This window comes from Pelodiscus sinensis, chromosome 24 (genome assembly GCF_052426305.1).
Source record: "Pelodiscus sinensis isolate ZL-2025 chromosome 24, ASM5242630v1, whole genome shotgun sequence".
NCBI lineage: Eukaryota > Metazoa > Chordata > Testudines > Trionychidae > Pelodiscus > Pelodiscus sinensis.
In genome coordinates, this window is record NC_143075.1 from 17,573,088 (window position 1) to 17,594,577 (window position 21,490).

At 40.4% G+C, this 21,490-nt stretch overlaps 1 protein-coding gene and 1 long non-coding RNA gene across 9 annotated transcripts in view; one reads left to right on the forward strand and one right to left on the reverse strand.

Moving 5' to 3' along the window:
* The window catches only part of VPS13D (vacuolar protein sorting 13 homolog D), a 224,840-nt gene that overhangs the window by 29,947 nt on the left and 173,403 nt on the right, over window positions 1–21,490 (reverse strand). For 7 of the 8 annotated variants that reach the window (XM_089773059.1, XM_075906826.2, XM_089773062.1 and 4 more), the window contains 2 exons: window positions 21,291–21,423; window positions 19,166–19,361 (listed from right to left, as the gene is read on the reverse strand). In XM_089773059.1, the coding sequence (XP_089629185.1) occupies window positions 19,166–19,361; window positions 21,291–21,423 (329 nt within the window). Of the gene's footprint in view, window positions 1–4,291; window positions 9,108–19,165; window positions 19,362–21,290; window positions 21,424–21,490 lie in introns of those variants that run through there. The other variant, XM_089773064.1, reaches the window with a different exon arrangement.
* LOC142819450 (uncharacterized) lies at window positions 9,791–13,132 on the forward strand. Its single transcript, XR_012897369.2, has 4 exons — window positions 9,791–9,891; window positions 11,561–11,666; window positions 12,351–12,595; window positions 12,929–13,132. It is a non-coding gene; the product is annotated as an uncharacterized LOC142819450 (long non-coding RNA).

Below are 21,490 nucleotides of genomic sequence, written 5' to 3' on the forward strand. Positions count from 1 at the left end.
TTTACCAGCAAATCTTGGTTCAAGGGCAGGTTTCAATATGTGGGACTCTTGGCTGAACTCTGCTTGAACCCAGAGGCATATCACTTACAACAGACGCTAACAATAATGCTCTGATCACCTGCTTAAGACAAGCGGGTTCAAAGCGAGTTCATGTCCCCACACACCTTTTTCAATTCAGTTCTTGTACACAATGATATTAAGCTTAAAATAGCTTCTGTTCAGAACCCAGGAGTGGCCTGGGTACTCTCTTATGTAACATGGGAATTTTAGGAGTTTTGTCTGATGCCATTTCATCAGTCAATGATGCATGCCTTAAATTAAACCCACTCTTGAAATAGGGAAAAAAATCACAGTAAAAATTAATCTTATCACAACTAATTGCAGCTACTCTATAAATGGGGGGGGGGGGGAACTGAAGTATAGAGAATGACTGCAAATTTCACATCCTGAACCTTCACTAACCTCCCCCTCCTTCCAGTGTTTTGAATTTTAAATTTGTTCTATTTGTATTCAGCCATTCTCCTTTCTTTTTTTCCAGGGCAGGTAAGATAAGATTTTAGTGCTAAATTCCATTGGTCTTGTTCCTTTTGCTATGAGGTACTGAAGACTGATCTCCCCGCTCTCAAATGTTAAGATAAGAAAACTTTGAACAGCCTTAGTTCTAAACTATAAAATGAACATCAGTACTAAGAATTTCAAGGCTTCCTTGAAATATCTTTTAAAGTTAAATAAGTGGTAACAGAGAAAGCACCTCATCACTAATGGACTATATGCTTCCTCTCTCATGTTGCAGCCTTGGATTAAGAAGAGCCATCTACAAAAAACATCTTTAAAATGTATAAAGAGGTGAGCGAGAAGGTGACATATGGGTGGTTTGCTGGTGGAATGGAAAGGTTTTTTAAACAACCACCACCAAAACGCCAAACAAAAAAAAAAAACCTGGGACCAGTGTGACTTTCACTTGGAATTTCTAATTGTTCCCCATAAATAAATGCTTACGTCTTCAATGCTATCTGAAACTGTCGAATAATGAGTTCTATCAGATTATGGAATAGTTTATCCAGGGTAAATGCCGGAAGCCCTGATTAGCTATGTATAATTAGATTGGAAAAGCAGTAGAAAACAAGACCAGAAAGAATAAACTTTCATTGTAGGAAGGCACCAGAACAGGGATGGGGAACCTTTTTTGGGTCAGGGCCATTGACCCCCCCAAAAAAAAAAAAAAAAAAAAGTCAGGAGATGCACACAAGTGAAAAGCAAAAAGCAAAAGTAAAACAAAAAAAAGCCCACCCCAAAATAGAACAAACCCTCACAGACACGGCCCCTGACTGAGAAGCAGGACGCTTCCCACATTGCCCTTGCACACCGGAGCTTAGGGGAACTCTGGCTAGTAGATGTTGTGTGTTCCAGCACTGTGGTGGGGCAGTGGGAGCCTGGAGTGCCAGCATGGGCTCCCCAGTTCTGGGGGGGAGGAAGCCCTGAGCCTGGTGGGCCAGATCCAGGCAAGCCCTGAGCTTGGGGGGCAAGATCCAGTGAGGCTTCCTAACACTGCACTAGAAGAACACTACCTGTGGTTCATTCTCTCTCTCTCTCTCTTTTTTTTTTTTTTTTTTTTTGAGGACCACCTGAAAACTGCCGAGTGTCTCAACAGACCACAGTGATATTTCCAAATGTTTCTCCCCCTCTCTGGAGACGGGGCTGGAAAGGAGGGAGTCTCTCCCCCTCTCTGGGGACCTGAGCTGAGAAGGAGAGAGGGGTGCCTTTCCCTCTCCCCCACCATAGTAACCAGAGGCTAGGAAGGAGGGTAGTGTCTCCCTAGGAGCTGCAGTATTGGAGCTGGGAAAAAATGCTTCTTCTTGTGGCCCCCTTGGCCCTGCATATCTCAAATGCCCCCATCCCCTCTTCTTACCCCACTACACCTCACCTATCTCCTATTGTCCCACCTCATCCCTCTACCCCCTCCCACCAACCCTTTATTCTCTCCAAGGCCACGCCCTTATCTTACATGTGCATCTTGTCCAGGATCCAGGCACCTAATTAGTGGAGCCAAGATTGCTTGGCTCCACTAATTAAGTGGGCAGCCCTTCATTCTCTTCCCTGGTACACACCTCAGAGAGGACTATCCTCAGAGGACCTGAATGGAGCTCACGGACCACAGTCTGAGAACCTCTGATCTCCACAATTTCTGTTTTCAAAACAGAATATATTTTCTAAAGAGAGCATAACTGATGCTTATTCACACGTTGATGTTTCTCAAACATAGAAGTGAAATTCCAACAGGAGTGGATGTGGCCTAATAACTGAGGCTCCTGAAAAAGCAAGTTCTTAAACCATACAGGATTCACATTTTGGTTAGCTTTTTCAGTAGGTACAAATAAGTTTCCTATTTGACACTTCAGGAATGTAAACAGATCATGAATAATGGGATTTTATTAGCAATATATTGCCAGGGAAAGAAACTAACTACAGAAAAATTGTCTACCTGATAGGAGGCAGTAACTTGCAACATTCCTATTCAGAAAAGTCTCTTCCAATGTTTGCACATATATATTAGTGGGAAACAGAAGATGGAGGACCAATGAATTCAAGGTCATATTCCCTGAAAAGATACAAGTGCTCTTTCATGAACTATCAAAGCTACCCTGAGTACTTATTTCTCCTAAAAAATGTATAAGTGCAAACTGCATAGTTATGGGGTTCTGAAGACCCCTTGGACTTCCTCTTTGAGCACATTCCCCACAGATATCAGGACTTATCAGGACTCCACTTATCAGGACTTATCAGGATCTATCAGGACTCCACTGATGGATCAAAGTAAGGATGTTAAATAGTTAATTGAATAGTCACTTAACCTCATGAATTCTTATCCATTACTCAATTATTCTATATTCCCAGGATTGGGGTCAGCAGCCTGTGCGCTGGTTTAAAAACCAGCTACCCTCATGGACCGGCTGCCTGTTGCCCCACACTGTCGCCTCTGATACAGAGGCAGCAGCACAGGGTGGCAGCAGCCTCTGTCTGGGGAGGGGCGGGATCTGAGTGTAAGCCAGATCTAAGCCAGCTGCTGGCCACCTTGCTAAAAAATTTACTGATGGAAGAGAGGGGGGAGAGGAAATGTGTGTAGTGTATAGCATTAGCCTATCAGCTTTTGCTTATTGGTTAATTGACTATACTATTACATCCCTAGATCATAGGAAATCCCAACTTCAGACACAACAGTTGTCTGTCGGTCCACTTCATGAACTCTCCCCCACTGCTTGAGGGACTGTCCTTTTAAACTACTTAGGGTCTCTGTGCTTCTCAGCTTCCCCACCCTGGCCCTTGTTGCGCAAGACCCGTCGGTGAGTTCCACATTGGGTCACAGGCACAACATCAAAGACTCTAGCATTGCCCCTTAAGTTTTGTTAGATATAGGGGCTCTCAAGTAATTGTTTCCTGCTTGTTTTCCCAATAGTCTGCTATTAAACAGCTTACCTAACATTTATACTGTAAATACACAAATAACCAAATTAGCAAACAATGTTCATAACTTATCACAGAGCAGCTACAGACCCATCACAAACCACAAAGAGTATGTCTAGACTACATGCCTCTGCCAACAGAGGCATGTAAAATAGGCTACCTGACAGTCAATGAAGAGGGGATTTAAATATCCCCAGCTTCATTAAAATAAAAATGGCCACCGCGCTATGCCGGATTAGCTGATCGTCAGCACAGCGCATGAGTCAAGACACGGATCGGTCAACAATGGAAGCCTTTGTCTACCGCTCCCTTATGCCTCGTGAAACAAGGTTTACAGGAGCAGCCGACAAAGGCTTCCCTTGTCGACCGATCCGCGTCTTGATTTGTGCGCTGTGCCGACAATCAGCTGAGCCGTCACAGCGCGGCGGCCATTTTTATTTTAATGATGCCGGGGATATTTAAATCCCCGCTTCACTGACTATGTCGGGTAGCCTATTTTACATGCCTCTGTCAGCAGAGGCATGTAATCTAGACGTACCCAAAGAGAATTATCTTTTTTCCTCCACATGATTAAAACCGACATCAGTCACCAAATGCGAGTACATTCTCAATGAAATCACAAAGCCACCATCAACTTTAATGGCTATGTAGTTTTTTACAACTACTCCTATTAGAATGCATGCAAATAGTTAGTAAACACCTTCTTAGGCATACATTACTCAGAAATGAACTACCTGATGCACTGGAGAAATGCATAAAAAGATCAACATAAAAATAGCCATAATGGGCCAGACAAAAGCTCCATCTAGCAAGGTATCCTGTTTTCTGACAGTGGACAATGTCAGATGCTCCATAGAGAATGAAGAGAACAAGTAACCATCAAGTGATTCATCCCCTATCACCCAATCCCAGCCCTGACAAACAAGCTAGGGACACCATCTGTGTCCATCTTGGCTAATAGCCATTAATGGATTGATCCTCCATGAATTTAACCAGTTCTATTTTAAACCCTGTTAAAGTCCTGGCCTTCACAGTATCCTCTGGCAGGGAGTGCCACGAGGTAACTGCGCTGTGTGAAGAAGCCCTTCTTTTTGTTTGTTGCTTGCTGCCTATTAATTTCATTTGGTGACCCCTAGTTCTTGTGGTATGGGAGGGAGTAAATAACTTTTTAATCATTTATTTTCTCCACATCAGTCATGATTTTATAGATCTCGATCATATCACCCCTTAGTCATCTCTTTTCTAAGCTGAAAAGTCCCAGTCTTATTAATCTCTCCTCATATGGCAGCTGATTCATACCCCTAATAGTGCTGAGCATGCCAGGGATGAAAATCAAAAAGGAATGCTGGCACAGAGCTGGGTGTGGAATGTGCCTCAGCTGCCTTAGCCCTTCCCACTGGAGCCTCGGAGATCTACTGGACAACATTTCTATGAGATAGCGATGAAGAGGGTGGGTAGTAGGAATGTGCAGAGAATCACCTCAAGGTAACTCCACTTATTAGTAAGTAACCTTCGTTTCTTGAGTGGGCTTGGCACTTTCCCACTGTTGGCATGGAGTGTTATCCACACTGTCCCAGGATGGACTAAGGAGTCCTTGCTGAATGCAACAGACTTTCCATCACATCTTGCAGTTAAATCTAAAGAATAATATTTAATAAAAGAATGCAGTGCACTTCAAGTTGCAACTCAATACATTTCAGCTATAACTCACTCATTCTAGGGCATGCCCCTGAAGTCAAATTAGCCATTATGGAACAAGCCCCACATCCAACAGCTATAAGAATATTTGTTAACTTATTATACTTCAATACCGAGGCTGATCCACTTACACAGATGTTGGGCAGCGGTGTTATCTCCTTTGTGGCTATCCTTATAGTCAATTAAATGTTAATGTAATTTTGTGTATTCACTTCATCTACTTGGTTAGAGAGTTAACACCTTTTCGAAATCTAATTTATGCCATATCTAGGGAAAAATAACCCAAAATACAGATATTTATTGACTAGGAGAAATCTGTAAAGTGGGCAAGACAATCTTCCACCATAACTCTCTGGATAAGCCTGATTTGCTCCCACAGGCAATGCACATCAAGATCAGGGAGTTGATAGTCTGTTTTCATACAGTACTTATGAGATGCTAATTATAATTCAAGGAGAAGTTACACTAGAGTTAATTGAAAGATAAGTAATAAAAGCGATGAGGGAGTTTGTATAGCAGACCATAGAAGAGGAGTTTAAACCTCAAAATCTAGCCTAACGCTGGTGGAGATGTGAATATCAATGAGGGACATCAATTGTTTTGAGCAGCCCAACAGGGTATCACAAGAAATAATGGAAATAAATTTGCACAAAGAAAAGATGCTGAGCACACTAAGGCCTTAAACAGGAATGTCATCAAATTGAGTGTAAGTCTCTAATGCATTAACTTTTGAATGTTGTCTCTGATCAATTCTGAAATTTCAGGGAATGCTTTAGGCATCAAAGACCAAAGCCATAATGATAGCGGGGGAACTCTGAAAACCAAACAGGGAAAAGATGACTGACAGCTTCAAGCATTTCTGCAACTACAGATCAGTTTGGTGATGGGTGCCCATTAATGCAGTGATTCCTAAACTATTTTGCTCCTATCTCTCCCTTACTTGCACCCCTCAGTAGCCATGCTTGGGAGCTGAGGCTACAGCTGCAGTCAGGCCTGGGAGGGGAGCCATGACCAGGAGCAGGGCCACGGTCGGGTCAAATCTGCAGCTGGGGATTCAACCAGGAGCAGAGATGGAGGCTGAGTCTGGGTCTGGAGTGGAACAAGGGGCAGAGTGGGGCTGGGAGGGGCTCTCTTCACACTCTGATGGAACTGTCTCGGGTCCCACTGCGCCCCTCCAAATGAGCCTTTGTGCCCCTTTAGGAGAGGTGCACCCACAATTTGGGGAAGACTCCATTAATGCATTCCAGCATAGCAATATCCCTGAGCATCATCAAAAGAATATAACATGTTGATACGCTGAATGACTTACTTTTCACATAGATAATGGTGGGGAGGGGAAGGAGGAATACAGAGGCATTGGAAGAATGGGGAATGGAAACCTGCATGCAGCCCCTTGCACTGAGAGTGAAAAGGGGAATGGCAGATCCTGATATGGGAAGAAGGATCCATAATGCCCCTGGCACAGGGGCGGAACTGGGGGAAGAGGGGAATAATGGTGCGCAGAGCCTCTGCCATGTAGGGGAAGAAATGGAGGATAGCTAAAGAAGGACTGGAGTGGGTGCAGAACTCTGGCAGGAGAGAGCCTGTGGGAATCTAATACTGGGGTAGGAGGGCACACAGAGCCCTTGCCATGGGTGGGGGAGTGGAAATGGGGTGGACAGAATTCCTGAAAGTATGGAGATTGGGGAAAGATGCACAGAATCCCTAAAATAGAGAGGGATGGAAAGGAGGCACACATGGAGGCTTGTGAAGGGTGGAATGGGAGAATGCTCAGAGCCTCTGGTGTGAATGAGCGGGCTCTATAGAAGCTATGAAGTATGTGTCACTAGTTAGACTGATTATGAGAAAATGTATCTTAAAGGTCTGTTAACCTGAAAGGAACACAGAGGAACGAAATCCCATAGACTGAGTCATTTACAAATTACACTGATAAAGCAGTCAGGAATACAATGCAAGCAACAGTTCCTCATTGACACAAGAGATTGGGCGTTAGCTGATAAATCTGTTTCACATCTAGTTTCTAGGTGAACTTTTTGGAGGAGTTTAAAAAAGCAGAGGATTGATAAAATCTTGTAGAAGGACCTGAACTAAAGCCTATTGATACCAATGGGGGAAAACTGCAGTTGATTTCAATGGGCTTTGAATCAGGCCAAGGTCAGGGAAGGATTTTCAAGCATAATGACCTACAGCCCCATGAGAATTCTCCAACTGGAGTTATGTTAAAACTGAAACATTCCCACAGGATTAAAAGACATAATTAAGAAGAAACAAGTTTGGTTGGTTTAGAGGTAAACAAGTTTATCCTGGGCTCAGTCAGGATAAAGGCAGAATCCCAATCAAAATTACTTATTTCAGGGACAAATGCCCTAGAGCACGGGTAGGGAACCTTTTTTAGAACAGGGCCACTAACCCACAGAAAAATCAGTCAGGGGCCACACAAAAGTGAGAAGCCCCTGACTGAGAAGGATAAAGACACTCCCCACATTTCTCTTGCACACCAGACACTGGGGGGCCCAAGCTAATAGATTTTGTGTGCTCCAGCACTGCAGGTAGGGGGCTGGGGCATCCAGTGCAGGCTCTCCAGTGCTGAGCCAGGGGAGCAGATCCAGGGTCCTGAGATACCCCGTCCCTGCCCTAGTGAGTGAATACTCCGAACAGTAACTCTTGAGAGTTAATAATTAAGCCGGTGAAAACACTCATGACAATTTTAGATTAAAACAAGGGGCACATGGAGACACTCCTGATAGAAACTTAAAGGAGCCTTCCCTTTCCCACAGACTTTATACACCAAGAGGCATTACACACATTACTCTTCCTGCTCCCATCCATTTCTACTCCCATGTACTCTTTTAGTTCTGCTGCTGTTGCACTATGAAAAATTGCAGGGATGAACAATAAGATTGAAACATCAGAGATAACTACTCTCTCTTCTCCTATGCCTCTTGATTTTTAGTTCACTTGAATGCTACAATCCTATTCACTGATATAAAAAGAGGTAGCAGAGCAGGCAAAGACACACAAAACATTTTTAAGATCATTTGGTCACTCAAGACCAAGATCTTACTTCACACCTACAGGGCATTGGTTTTAAGATTACCAAAAGGAGAATTACCAGTCCATGACTCTCTTCTGGGATAGAAATATATTTTTAAGAAGCCAATACATATGCACAGGAGAATTTTCTACATACATTAAGTCTAGCCACAAATAAAGTTTGCCTAAATATATTCGGACAAATCTGTTAGAACTGGGTATCCCTTGAAGAAGATCTTTGCTTCTAAAGACATTTCAAAAAGTAAATTCTCCATTTTCAGTCTCATGTTGCTGATATTAAAAAACAACAGTTCCATAATAACTAAGGAAAAGTCTCTGGCCAAAATTAAGCTGCTCTGGCAGAAGTCTGCATGAAAACCACAACGGCAATTTCCTGTACTGCATTTGGTTATGGTATACAAAGGGGTTTCAAATTAGGATCTCCAAAAGTCGACAGGCACATATGCCATATTATTAAAAGCTTTCTGAATATATCAATTCAATGACAAGATAGTTTTCTTGTTTTGCATCAGTCTTCCAGCCTTTTGGCAGGATGCAACACAAATGTGGAAACAATCAGAACTGCTGTATGTGACACTGCAGTTCTTACAAGAAGTAAAATATCAAATCACATACATTAGTTGATAATAAATTCAATGTATGCTGCATGGTCAAGGCACATTTTCTTTTAAAGTCTTCCCAGGGCGCCGACGTTTTAAAAAAATTAAGCCAGCTGTCCTTCCTTGTTACAGAAAAACAAAATTAATGTTAAATTTATCTCCAACAAAACAATATCTTGTTTTTCTTTACAAATTAAATGAATTTATGCTTCAGAAGTTCAGACAGTTTATGCAATTATAGGGTTTCTTTCTTCTGAAGAAGTTCATCCAGAGGTCAGGCTTTTCAAATGCAACCTGTTAAAAGTACATGAAACATTTTTAAACTGGCACCATATGCTATAAAACCACCACTTATCCCAGCCTCCATGGTTTGGCTCCATGCTTCAACCACAGTTTATGCTAGTTGGGTGTGTCACAACATAGATTAATGGACTTTAAAGCCTAAAGGGACCCATTATGATCAGCTAGTCTAACCACCTGCATAACATGATCATGGAACTTCATCCAGTAATTTCTGTTTGGAACTCAATAACTTTTGCTAGAGCTGGAGCTTGTATTCCATGCAAACTTGATTAAAGATTGAGTGATAGAGAGAGACTCTACCATCTCCACTGTAAACTGTTCCAATGGTTAATTACCCACACTATTAAAAACATGCATCTTATTTCCAGTTTGAATTTTTTAGCTTCAACTTCTAGCCACTAGATTTTATATGCTAGGATAAAGAGCCCTTCTAGTACCTCATTCCTCTGAGGTACTTACTATGGCCCCAGTGAAGAACAAAAACAGCCAGCATTACTTTAGGGCTGTAATTAGGGTTGCCAGGTAGTTGAAACAAAAATACCAAACACTCTCCCCCCCAAAATGAGAAAAAATTCTGTTGAAGGGAAAAAAGGGGGGGAGGGGAGACCAAAGTTGTTGAGCAAGACTTTTATTTATATTAAAATAAAACAGCATGAACAGCATGTCCCCTTTGAGAGTGAGTGCAGGGATAGGAACAAGGGAGTGGTTGAACACTAAGAACCAGGGGAGTCACTGCTTTCCCTTGATCTTTTTGCTGGCAGCCATGCAGAACCAGGTAAGCATGAGGTTTGGGGGCTGGAGGGGGGGGGGGGGAAAGGGAGGCCAGGCGCTGAGTGTTTGTAGGGTTGCCAGGTGCCCGGCATTTTCACCTCCTGGACCGGGGGGGGGGGGGGGGGGGGGAGGGTCAGAAAATACCGGACATCTTAGGTGTCTGGTATTTTCTGAATTTTTTTTACCGGAAAGGAGGCGAAAATACCGGACTGTCCGGGTGAATACCAGACACCTGCCAACCCTAGCTGTAATACTCAGACCTCAGTGGTTCAAAAATTAGGGAGGTAAGCAACTAGTCAACTACCCAATAAGCAGAGGATTATCGGGTAGTTCAGTCACTACCTGACTAGTTGCTTCCCCCCCCCCGCCCTTGTTGCCTCCATATCAGAGGCAGCAAGGGGGATACAGGAGCCGGTGCTGGGGGAGTCATGTTAAAAGCTGGTTCCTCCCAGCACTGTCTCCGTGGGGGATTTGGGGTAGGCGGGAGCAGGGAGGCAGAGGCGCAGAGGGGAAACAACTCGAATGGGGACTCAAGCAGTTCCCGCTCGTGATGGGTCCCGGCAGCTTTTGAAATGAAGCAGGAGCCCTCTGGGCAGGCGGCTTCAAAGGCAGAAGCGCCACAGATCCCTGCTGCGCTTCTGCCTTTGAAATGCAGTAAGAGCTGCGGGTAGCTCTTACTACATTTAAAAGGCAGAGGTGCAATCAAGATAGTGAGCGCTCCACCTCCCCTTTAGCGACTAATGGAGTAGTCATTGGAAATTCCATCTACTACTTGATTAACTGATTAATCAAAATGTAGCATCCCTATCAAGAATCAAAATTAGTATGTCAATTTTAATCAAGTCGCCATAGCCTGAATTAATTATTTACCATATAATAATTGACCAAGTATTATTATATCAGCTAAAATTGGTGATAACATGGTAAAAGCATCCTGACTTATTAATAATTAAATCATGCTGTGTTTTAATATCATTGGCATGAGAAGTAATTCTTCCCCTCTACTCTGCACTGAGTAGGCCTCAATTGGAATACTGTGTCCAGTTCTGGGCACGACATTTCAGGAAAGATGGGGACAAATTGGAGAAGATCCAGAGAAGAGCAACAAAAATTATTTAAGGTCTAGAAAACACGGCTTATGAGGGAAGACTGAAAGAACTGGGTGTTTGGAAAAGAGAAGACAGAGAGGTCTTGCAGCTTGCAAGCACCTAAAGTGTGTTACAAGGAGGAGGGAGAAGAGTTATTCTCCTTAACCCCTGATGGTAGGACAAGAAGCAGTGGGCTTAAATTTCAGCAAGGGAGGTTTAGGTTCGACTTTAGAAAAAACTACCTAATTGTCAAGATGGTTAAGCACTGAAATAAATTGCCCATGAAGGTTGTGGAATCACCATCATTGGAGATATTTAAGAGCAGGTTAGACAAATATCTGTCAGGGTTGATCTAGCTGGTACTTGGTCCTGACGTGAGGGCAAGAGACTTGATGATCTCTCAAGGTCCCTTCCAGTTCTAGTATTCTATGATTCTATGTGCTACAAAGATCCACAAGAGACATTATACCGTGGCTTGCGACCCTCAGTCTGAGTGTCTCTACTTTAGGGGTTCGGAAATGGAATGTCCTCCCACTGTTAATACTTGGTAGATTTAACACTTCAAATTTATCTCCTTTTGTGCAGATCTTTTGGTAATTTACAGTGATGTATCACACCTCATTTTTTAACAGAAGAGGAAATGTAATGCCCGACACACTCAAATACCTACCAACACACAACTGACTTTGAGGTAGGTTGAGACAACATTAAGATCACTACAGGAAATTCCAGCCTTAAAAGCAGTTCTCACAAAGAATGTACTATAACCATGCAGGCCACAAAATGTATTCTTCAAAACTTCACTTCTTAATGTACATTCATTAATTACATTTGTCTCCATCCCGGTTAGCTCTCATTGCCATATTTTGTTAGCATTCATAATTTTATGGTTCTCCCACACACTTGCAACAACACAAACCTGACGAATAGCTTCCAAATTTTGCATAGCTCCATGTATGACATTATATGCAAAATTATTTAACGAGCTAATTCACATATAACACTACATTTTATTTTAATAAACTATTTGGATTTAGTAGTGGTGAAGATGACACATTCTTTAGTGACTGTCAGGTCAATAAATGGCAACCCCTTCCTGCCAAATATTTGAGAGTCAGGCTGAGCTATGAGCAGGCTTGACAGAGCTGCTAAATGTTTGCATGATAACAGTCAGCCCCAGGCTCTACTGAATGTATTATTCTTAACATGGACAAAGGGAAAAGTATAATTAAAGTGTATGATAGCCGGCTATGCAACTGGAAATCTAAAAGACTAGACTGGATGTTCCAAAAGACAGGAAACTAAGTTCTTTTAAAAACAGTGTAAATACTTAACTACAAAATAATCTCTCTCTATATAATTTTTTTTCCTGCAGGATGACATAGTGACATCATCATATCGCAGCGCCCATAGGCTGAGGAGTAGGTATGGGAGAGTAAAGCCCGGCCTCCAGCCCCGCCCCTTCTACCCAAGGTCCTGTCCTTGGAGCCAAGCACCACCCACTGCCAGCCCAGCCCTCTCTAGGAGCCATGTGGAGAGCTGGGACTGGTGCGCTGCAGCCTTGGCCTGGTCCTCCCCAGCCACTAGGGGCAGAGCCAGGGCTGGCGTGGCCTTGGCCAGGTGAGCAGGGTGGGGGAAGGGGGGATTGGAGGGGAGAGGGCTGGAGCTGGTGTGGCTGGGGTTGGGGTGGGAGAAAGGGCTGGGGCTGGCATGACTGGACCCTCCCGGGTAGCCAGGGGGAGAGCCGGAGTTGCCTACTCCCAGAGAGAGGGGGGTTGGCAAGCATAGTAAGGAGGGGGCACAGCCCCCTAATAATAATAAAATAATCTCAAAGTTCAAATATATGATTGCAATGTGACTGCAACATGTATGTTTAACAGACTCAACAATCTAATAGTCTATCAATACTATAATGCATCATTTTCTCATCCTCACTATATCTTGATGATCTAGGTATTGTACACCAATTCTCCAAACGAGGAAACTGGGACCAAAGTTTAAGTAACATGCCTAAGGCCACAGGAGTGTGAAAAGACAGAGTTTGAGATTACTGGGTCTGTATGTGCTCAGAAGAGTGCAAATAGAGTTATAAAAATTATGTACAACAATAAAGTCTACATTAAAATCCTGAGCAGAGAAGTTTATTATAAATTAATATGTGTGGGTGAATGAACTATGCAAGTATGCTTCTGAGCTTTCCCATCTAGAGTTTTGCACCATTAAAGTGTCCAGGAAAAGACAGAGATTTTCAATCTTGGAGTAAGGTAGGTAATTTTTAGAAGAAAATATTTTATATTTGAGTATAATGCAAACCTAAAAATGTTAAACACATTCCCTAATACAAACATCTAAACATTTAAATGCATCCATATGGAAAAAAGAATTGGCTTCTCGTTTGCTGTCAAGTGGAACAAACATTCTGCTTCAGACCAAAGTGTGGAATATTTCATATAATGTGGAACTTGAAAAATAAGCACGCAACTCAGGTGGAAGCGTGACACTCTGGTGAAACAGAATTATACCCTGTTTACCTAGGGGACCTGTATACCACTGTTTTTGAGGATTAATGACTTGTGTAAGGCTAATGATTTTAATGCCTACTTTTATTTTTTAAAGTTATATTAAGCACGCATAAACATACACATTAAAAAGTAAGATTTGCAATATCCAAAATGACAGAAAAGGAAATGTAAAATAATTGCCTTCAAAATACTTATTTCCTAGTCTTCTATTTTTCCAACATGTACACTTGATATCTAGCAGTTTCCGTTACATCAGTCATGGTAATTTATTGCCTAAATGGCAAAAGGAAAAAAGTATGTCTTATTTCTAGCAATGATATTAATCTTCCATGACCAAGAAATGTGTATTCTTTTTCCATCAATCTAATAGACAATTAATTTTGCACTTTCATAACTATATTAAAAATACTTGTTTTAATTTCTCAAGAACTGGTAAAAGCTTTACATAAGCTGCACTATAATGAGTAATGTGTTGTTTTAGGCTTCTGAGCATTAGAGAGTATTCAGAGTTCAGCCAAACAGAAGGAAAAAGACATCAATTGGAATACTTTTTTTTTTCCCCCTGTAGTGGAGTCTTAGCTATACTTATGAGGGTTGCAGTAAGTTTCAGTTGGTTTTCAGAATATTTTGTAGCCATAAGCAGCAATCATAAACCAATAATCTAGTACCCACTGGGAGGTGGCCATTTCCATTATAGCAAATTTTAATTCTTAAATTTCTCTCTTAAATCTGCAAACAAAAGCCCATCTGCCTTGAAATTAGGGTTATGTTTGGAGTTGAGGTAGTCTTTTCTGCCAAATGGGAATTCGGTTGCACAAAGCATTCATGAATGACACCCAAAAAAGGGAGGCACAAGGAGTCCAAAAAGAATTCTAATGACTTTTTATAACCAGTAGCAATAATTTGGACAAGAAGAGGGCTATATTAATTCTACCCCATAACAATGCTCTGCAAACAAATCTGAAACTCAGCTCCCTTATCTGTCAATACCACAAACATTAGAATGCTTTATTCTTGATCATGCACTTGTACCAACTGCAACCTCCTTTACTGTCAGACATACCTGACAGAAAATTCCCTACTACACTAAAAGCATACTGAAGACATAACTACCCACTCCTACATTACAAAAGGTAACAATAGATCGAAGTGTTAAAAATGTTCCTTTAGCCATAAGAGCAATTCACCTTATACACTTAAGTATCAGTTACTGAGATTCCACCACTTAGTAGTGGATTTTTCTAAGTATCTGGCCGTGTGTGCTCTCTTCTCTGTATCTGACAACAGAATGGGATCTCAGCACAGGAATAGCATCAATCACACACCAGGACAGTAAACTTACTTGAATTCATACCTTGCAAGATTAAACAACACTAATAAGATCATCTTGAGCATTTTTATTTCTGTATACTTCTTAACTTAGAACAGTCTACTTCACACAGCACATGAATGGCAGAAAATGCAACCAGAGCCAGCATTTTCAGTTTAGAACACAATGTCATTTTGATTCCAAAGTACACATAGCTGAACAGTTAATGCAGATGCAACGGGGGGGGAGGGGGAGGGGGATATTGGTACACAACAGTCAAAACAAGTCCAGATCCTTTATTGTTCTTGTTCCTATCCTCCAAAGGTAAAGTTGCCAACCCTCTAGGATTCTCCGGGAATCTTCAGGAATTCAAGATTAATATTTAATTAAAAATTATGTCTTGTTATGAAACCTCCAGGAACATAGCCAACCAAAATTGGCTCTGTCCAAAGGACAATTCAGTTGTGTAATTATATAAGAATCAGAGAGAAAGTGGGGTGTGGGATTCCTCTTAATTTGTAAGATCTATACATCTGTAATTAAAATCTTTTGGTGAAAAACAAGTACAACCACACCTATGTAAAGAGGATTCCTAAATTAATTATTAGAAATATTTTTTCTCTTTAAGAAAGGTTTTATAGGTCAAAGGATTTCACTAGATAGTTGCAACAGTATAAGATTTCTATGTACTGGACACATTTTTGTCCTGAACTATATTTAGTTGCCTTATTTACTATGCAACTAGAATAAGAATATTTTTTCTTTAATTTGTCAAGGATTGAAAATTGTATGAAAATGAACATCACCTCATAGTGCCCTCGGTTCATGGCAAACAAAAGTTATTCCAAATTCAAGGGCAGTTTAGCTCTGGTTCAACTCATAGAAATGTCCTCAGTCAACAGCCATCACTAGGAGGGCACTGCACTACACAGGCATATGGCAGGCAGATAAAACTTGCTCTTTTCTTACTTGCTATTGAGTTTCAAATCTGTCATGCAACTGGTAATACTGTAAATAGGTTAGAAATTCATGAATGCAGTTTTTACTTCAATTTAATACACTCATTTTATGAATGGGAGCACCATGATACACACAGTCTAATAAAACAGTGTAATCTTTAAAATAATTTCTTTAAAAAAAAAGTACAGTATAACCAGAGTGTTTTTAAATGAAACTATTTAGGATAACATCAGTTATTTTGCATTCATGTTTCCTAACCTTCTACATGATAGATACTTTATTCCAAGATTTCAACCATACTCCATATGTCTTTTCTTTAAAACCCTCTTTACTTATCCAAACTTATGATCCTTGACATTTCAATTGTTCAAATGGAACAAAGTCCCAAGTGAATATAAATATAGCTGCTCCAATCCCCTCAAACATACTCATTTAATCATAGCTTGAATTTATTATTACATCAGGTGCAGGTAAAATGTCGACCTTATTATACCGATATTCGCCATTATCAACAAAAGGTGGGCTAACTGAATTGAGTCTTAACGTCAATTCTCTTTATATTTATATTTCACTCATTGGCAGTTGAAAAGGCTGGTGCATTTGGAACATTTCCTATTTTCAGAATAAAATAAGTCTAGTTTTGCATTCTTATGAATTTCCTGCATCTATCTCACACTTCATCAAGCTTATTGTTCCTTACTGAAATAGTGATGGCAGACATCAGGATTCTGAGTGTGGCATAATAAAACACAGGAAATGTAAAAAACAAATGGAAAGACTAAAAAAATTCTGAAAAAAAAAATCCCAATATAAATATTCCTGGATTTTAACCCTTTTGTTGTGCAGGATATTGCACAACAGACCGAGTTCCTAAGGTCTACAATAACCCAGCACAATATTAACACAAAGAAACTGAATGCCACAACCACCAGAAATAAAATGTTTATTGTCTTAGCTCCAGTCCATTCGAACTCTCCTGCTCTTTCCCCTTTTCCTCGTTTGGTTTGCCGTGCTTATTTTTTATCGGTTTAACAACATTTCATTTATCTTAAACATGTTTAATATAACTTAACATACAAGCCACAGAACACACAGAGAAAGGCCTAGTGTCTGCACAACAGAGGGCATGCACAGCCCCTGCCAAAGGAGTAGCAGGGGTGGCCAACCCGCGACTCTTTACTTAAAGAAATACAGCTCTTGGTAGTTCTGAGCCGCATGCCCAGAATGCTCAAGGTTGGCCGCCATGCGCACGCGCCCAAGTGCCTGGAGGGAGAAGCGTGTGGCGGCGACTCCGGGACCCAGATATTGGGTTAGAGCCGAGGAGGGATTGGAGGGGGAGGGAGGAAGATACCTGGCTCTGGGGGAGAGCAAGGGCATTGGGTTAGAGCGGGGGGGAGGAATGGGGGTGCCTGGCTCTGGTATAGGGCATTGGGTTAGAGTGGGGGGCCAGGAGTGCCTGACTCTGGGGGAAAGGAGGGGGATTGGGTTAGAGTGGGAGGCTGAAGCACCTTAAATTCAAAGCCTTCATGGATGCAGAATAAGGCAGCCAACACAGATGTCATATTTAAATTCCAGGGCAAAAAAAAGAATCAGCATATACCTGGTTTACACTGTTTCTTTAAAGAAAATTCAAAGGCTATTGTTTGCCAGCCTGAAGCAATTATTCTGAGATATGAGTCTCTCCCTTATTGTTTTTGAACCTCTCATATTTGCAGTCTGGGTCAGACCTAAATTTTTAGAACTTAAAAAAAAAAAGCCATAATCTTTGTAAGGGGAAAAAAAAAAAAAAAAAAGGAACCCATACCAGAGATCAAGAAGCTGGAGTGAAACAGGCACTTCAAATTGTGCTAATTTACTTTTCAGTTCAGTTTAATTTTAAAAAACTCACAGGACATAATAGAGCAGTAGTGTTAAATTTTAAATACATGGTGGGGGTGCTTTTTTTTTTTAGTGTGAGAATATTACTGTATTTTTAAAGTTTTTTTTTTTTAATTTGATGTTTGTTCCTTGTCAAGTTCTCTGAAGATCTATAGCCTGGCTGTGAATTTTTTTAAGTGATTAGAGACTTTTTTATTGGTTTTTATCCGAAATGTCCTGTAATGTTATTTTTATCACTACATTTTGTGTAATCTATCTATCTATCTATCGATTGATATATAAAAATAAATATATAATACGTGGCTCTTCGCACTCTATCCACAGCTATTTTGGCTCTTCATCTCTAACTGGTTGGCCACCCCTGGAGTAAAGGGAGAATCTTGGAATGGAGGCGAAAAGAATGGAGGGCACACAAACATAGAACCCTTGCTTTGGCAGTAGGGTAAGACATTGTGAGGCACAGAGTCCCTGGTTTGGAGCAGAGGGGAATCAGGGTGCACTCTGAGTCCCTGGATTAGGGAAGAAAGTAGGAATGGAGAGCATGGCTGATGGCAGACAGAATTGCTGGTAGAAGGGGAGAATGAAGAATACTGATATGCAAAGAGAAGCTAGGGGAGATGTAGCTGGGCTCTTGGGTTGAGGGTATCTGGGCTGGGGGTTGTCCGTGTCTGGGCTCTGGAGTTAGCGGCTGCAGGTATCTGGGCTGGGGTGATACCCCATGGTTGGCCTCCATGGCTGCTGATGTCTGAGACCAAAGGGTCAGAGTTTTCCCCCAAGACATGGCACATGTGACAAGCCCAGACTGAAGTGCCCGGCAACAGTGTAACAGAGAAATAGGAACTGGGTTGTGTCTGAGGTTTCTTAAATTCTCTGGCAGAATGATTTTTCTTGTGTCTATTGTTACAGACATACTTGTTAACAGATACTTTGAAATAAAGTACCAAAACAATTGAAACTGGTTTGATTATATAGTATTCTTTTGACAAATAAAATATGCCTACTGTAAAATTTTAAAATATTTTGCACGGAATTTTTAATTTTTTGGCACAGAATTCCCCCCAGGAGTAACATCTGCAAATGCGCAAATATACATACATATTCTTAGTAAAAACTGATTTCTCAAAAGAAAAATTGAAAGGATGTCTAACTTTTCAACTTGTGTGAAAGTCCTGTTTTCCTATACATTTTTAATGGAAGGCTTAAAAAAAAATGTTTAGTCTCATTCTCTATCTGGATGCCAAAGGTGGCAATTTCTTATTATATTTAAGTTTCTTCCCCTGATTTATTCAAATAATGTAGTAATTGGAATCTTCTATTTTACACTGTAGCTTTTCTGTACCAATTTTACTAGTTCACAAGGCCAAATTTAAATTAACTTGAGGTATAACTAATAATACACAACTGGTTTTACAAAATTACAGTTCCTTTAGGCTCAGAAACTAATCAATTCTAAAATTGCAGAAGGCACTGCAATATGGTTTTGAAGACATTTTATTGATTAGAATGTAAGTGTTCACTCACCTGGGGCCACTAAGAGTTGCAGTGTCTCTCACTGCCTGCGCCGTCTCAGAAGCAAAATCTAGAGCGCCAGCCATTGGTTTGGTTACTGTGCCAACCAGCCCTTTCCCAAGGCCTGATATGAAACCACTGACTCCTCCTTCAGTTTTGACACCTTCTACTGTCGAGGTGATTACACTTGTTAATCCACCAATGATACCTAACAAAGATAACAAAAACTCTAAGTGGGCCAACAGTTTTGTCACTAAAAAGAAAACAGGATGTTATTACAGCTAACAATGTTAAATGATTTACTTCTGCTGAAAGTTCTTGATAGAAGGAAAACATACTATCCACTAAACACAGCCCATTAAAAATTTCAATGACGAATAGATGTTTTGTTATTAATCTCATAGTAGTCTTATATTTGCACAAAACATTGTATCCCAAAGCTACACATTCCTGTCTACTTTTTAAGTGAAACTACCTCCAAACTGCGACAAGGATTTAGTAGAGTACAAAATATTACACTACAGCTTAAGACAGGAAATGAAAAATACAATGTTCAGTTGGAAATACAAAAAAGGATGAATGGGACAGGCACGTCATTCTTGAAAAATGTTAATGTCCAACAAATAACTATTCTTCTGTAGCTTCAGGGGGTAGCCAAGATAGTCTGTATAGGAAAAAACAACAAATGGTCTGGTAGCACTTTATAGACTAACAAAACATGTAGATGGTATCATGAGCTTTCGTGGGCACAGCCCACTTCTTCAGATGACCAGAGTTTAGAGTTTAGGATGTGCAGACCCAAGGATTTTACACCATAGCCGGAAGACAGTAAACAGTGATGTTGAAGGTATGAACAGTATTGTTGGTGCATGAGTTCTGGAGTTGAGAAGAACATAGGATATGCTAAATTTAATCATTTCATTTAGGTAACTTTGGGATACAGTCGAGAATTTGGGAAAACTATAAATTCAACAGACAGAATTTAATAGTTAACTGCTTCTTTGAAGAAATGGAAATTTGGAAACATTAAAAACAAAAAAGATTCAAGATCAAGAAGCCAATTTACTGATAAAATAGCATGATGAATGCTTGTGACTTTTCATTAACCCTAATCATATTTCAGATTTCACGTGTTATTTGCAACATCATTTGTACCTTATTTTAGAACACACAAATGTTCTATAACTGGAATAACCAAATGTGATCCATTTAGAACTTTATTGAAAACTTTTTTTATCCCTGCACTTTAGTTAACTACAAGAGTTAAGATATGAAAACAACTTACAGAAATTAACCTTTCCCATTTTTGGGTCATTATTTATCTCAAGTGATGGGGCTTCAACTAACTAGAAAACTATTTTATTCTAATATTGGGGAATGAGTAAATTTCCCTAAGTACAAGACTTTTTGGTAATCATACAAACTGCATCTGAAATTGCACCAGTTTACTGAAGGTGCAATTTTAAACAAACTTAATTAAACTGATACAAAATACAGTGTGAATATTCAAATGATTTAAACCTGGCTTACATTGATTAAGTGTAATTCAGCAGAGAATCGACTCAAACTATACTGACATTAACCTCAATCAAATTGTCTTCTGTGCCAGTTTAAATAAACAGTTTTTTTAAGACAACTGAAAGTTGAACAGATACAACTTTGAATATAGACAGTCTAAGTCCCGAGTTGTGCAAAAAACCTGAGGTCCATGGGAAATTGAGTTCAAGCAGGGGAAGCTAAAAACATAACACTTATTCATTCATTTTTACCACTGTCTGAATATTATCTTATTATTTGTCACTCACAAAGAGACTGACTGTAAGTATATTTATTAACTTATATGGAAATTAGAAATGTTGTTGCTCTCTTTCCAAAATTTAATTTAATTTCGATTTCCAGTAGAACAATTAAATAAGACCTATTCTCAAATCTAGGTGCATTTGCCAAAATTAAAAACACGATCAAATTAAAATGAAAGCCACCAATTACTCTATCACCTTCAGCCACATTTAACTAGCCAGCGTGGAGTGGTGTAAATTGAACAGCGTTTTTTTTCTGAATCCTATCATTTTGGAACCACAATGACAAAAAAAGCAACTGATGTTACAATAATGTAATCTACAGATGCTCAAATTACCATGAGCAAGTCCATGGATCCCAGCTATGAAATGTTCTCCACTGGTTGCACCATGGTATCGAATGTACTCTCGTTCAGTTTGATGTCGGTTATCCATCGTCTTTCCCAAACCATCTGATAAAGTCCCAGCAAACTACATTAAGAAAAACAATTGGAAAAAATTTAAGAAATAAAGGAACGAATTCTAAATTATCAAGATT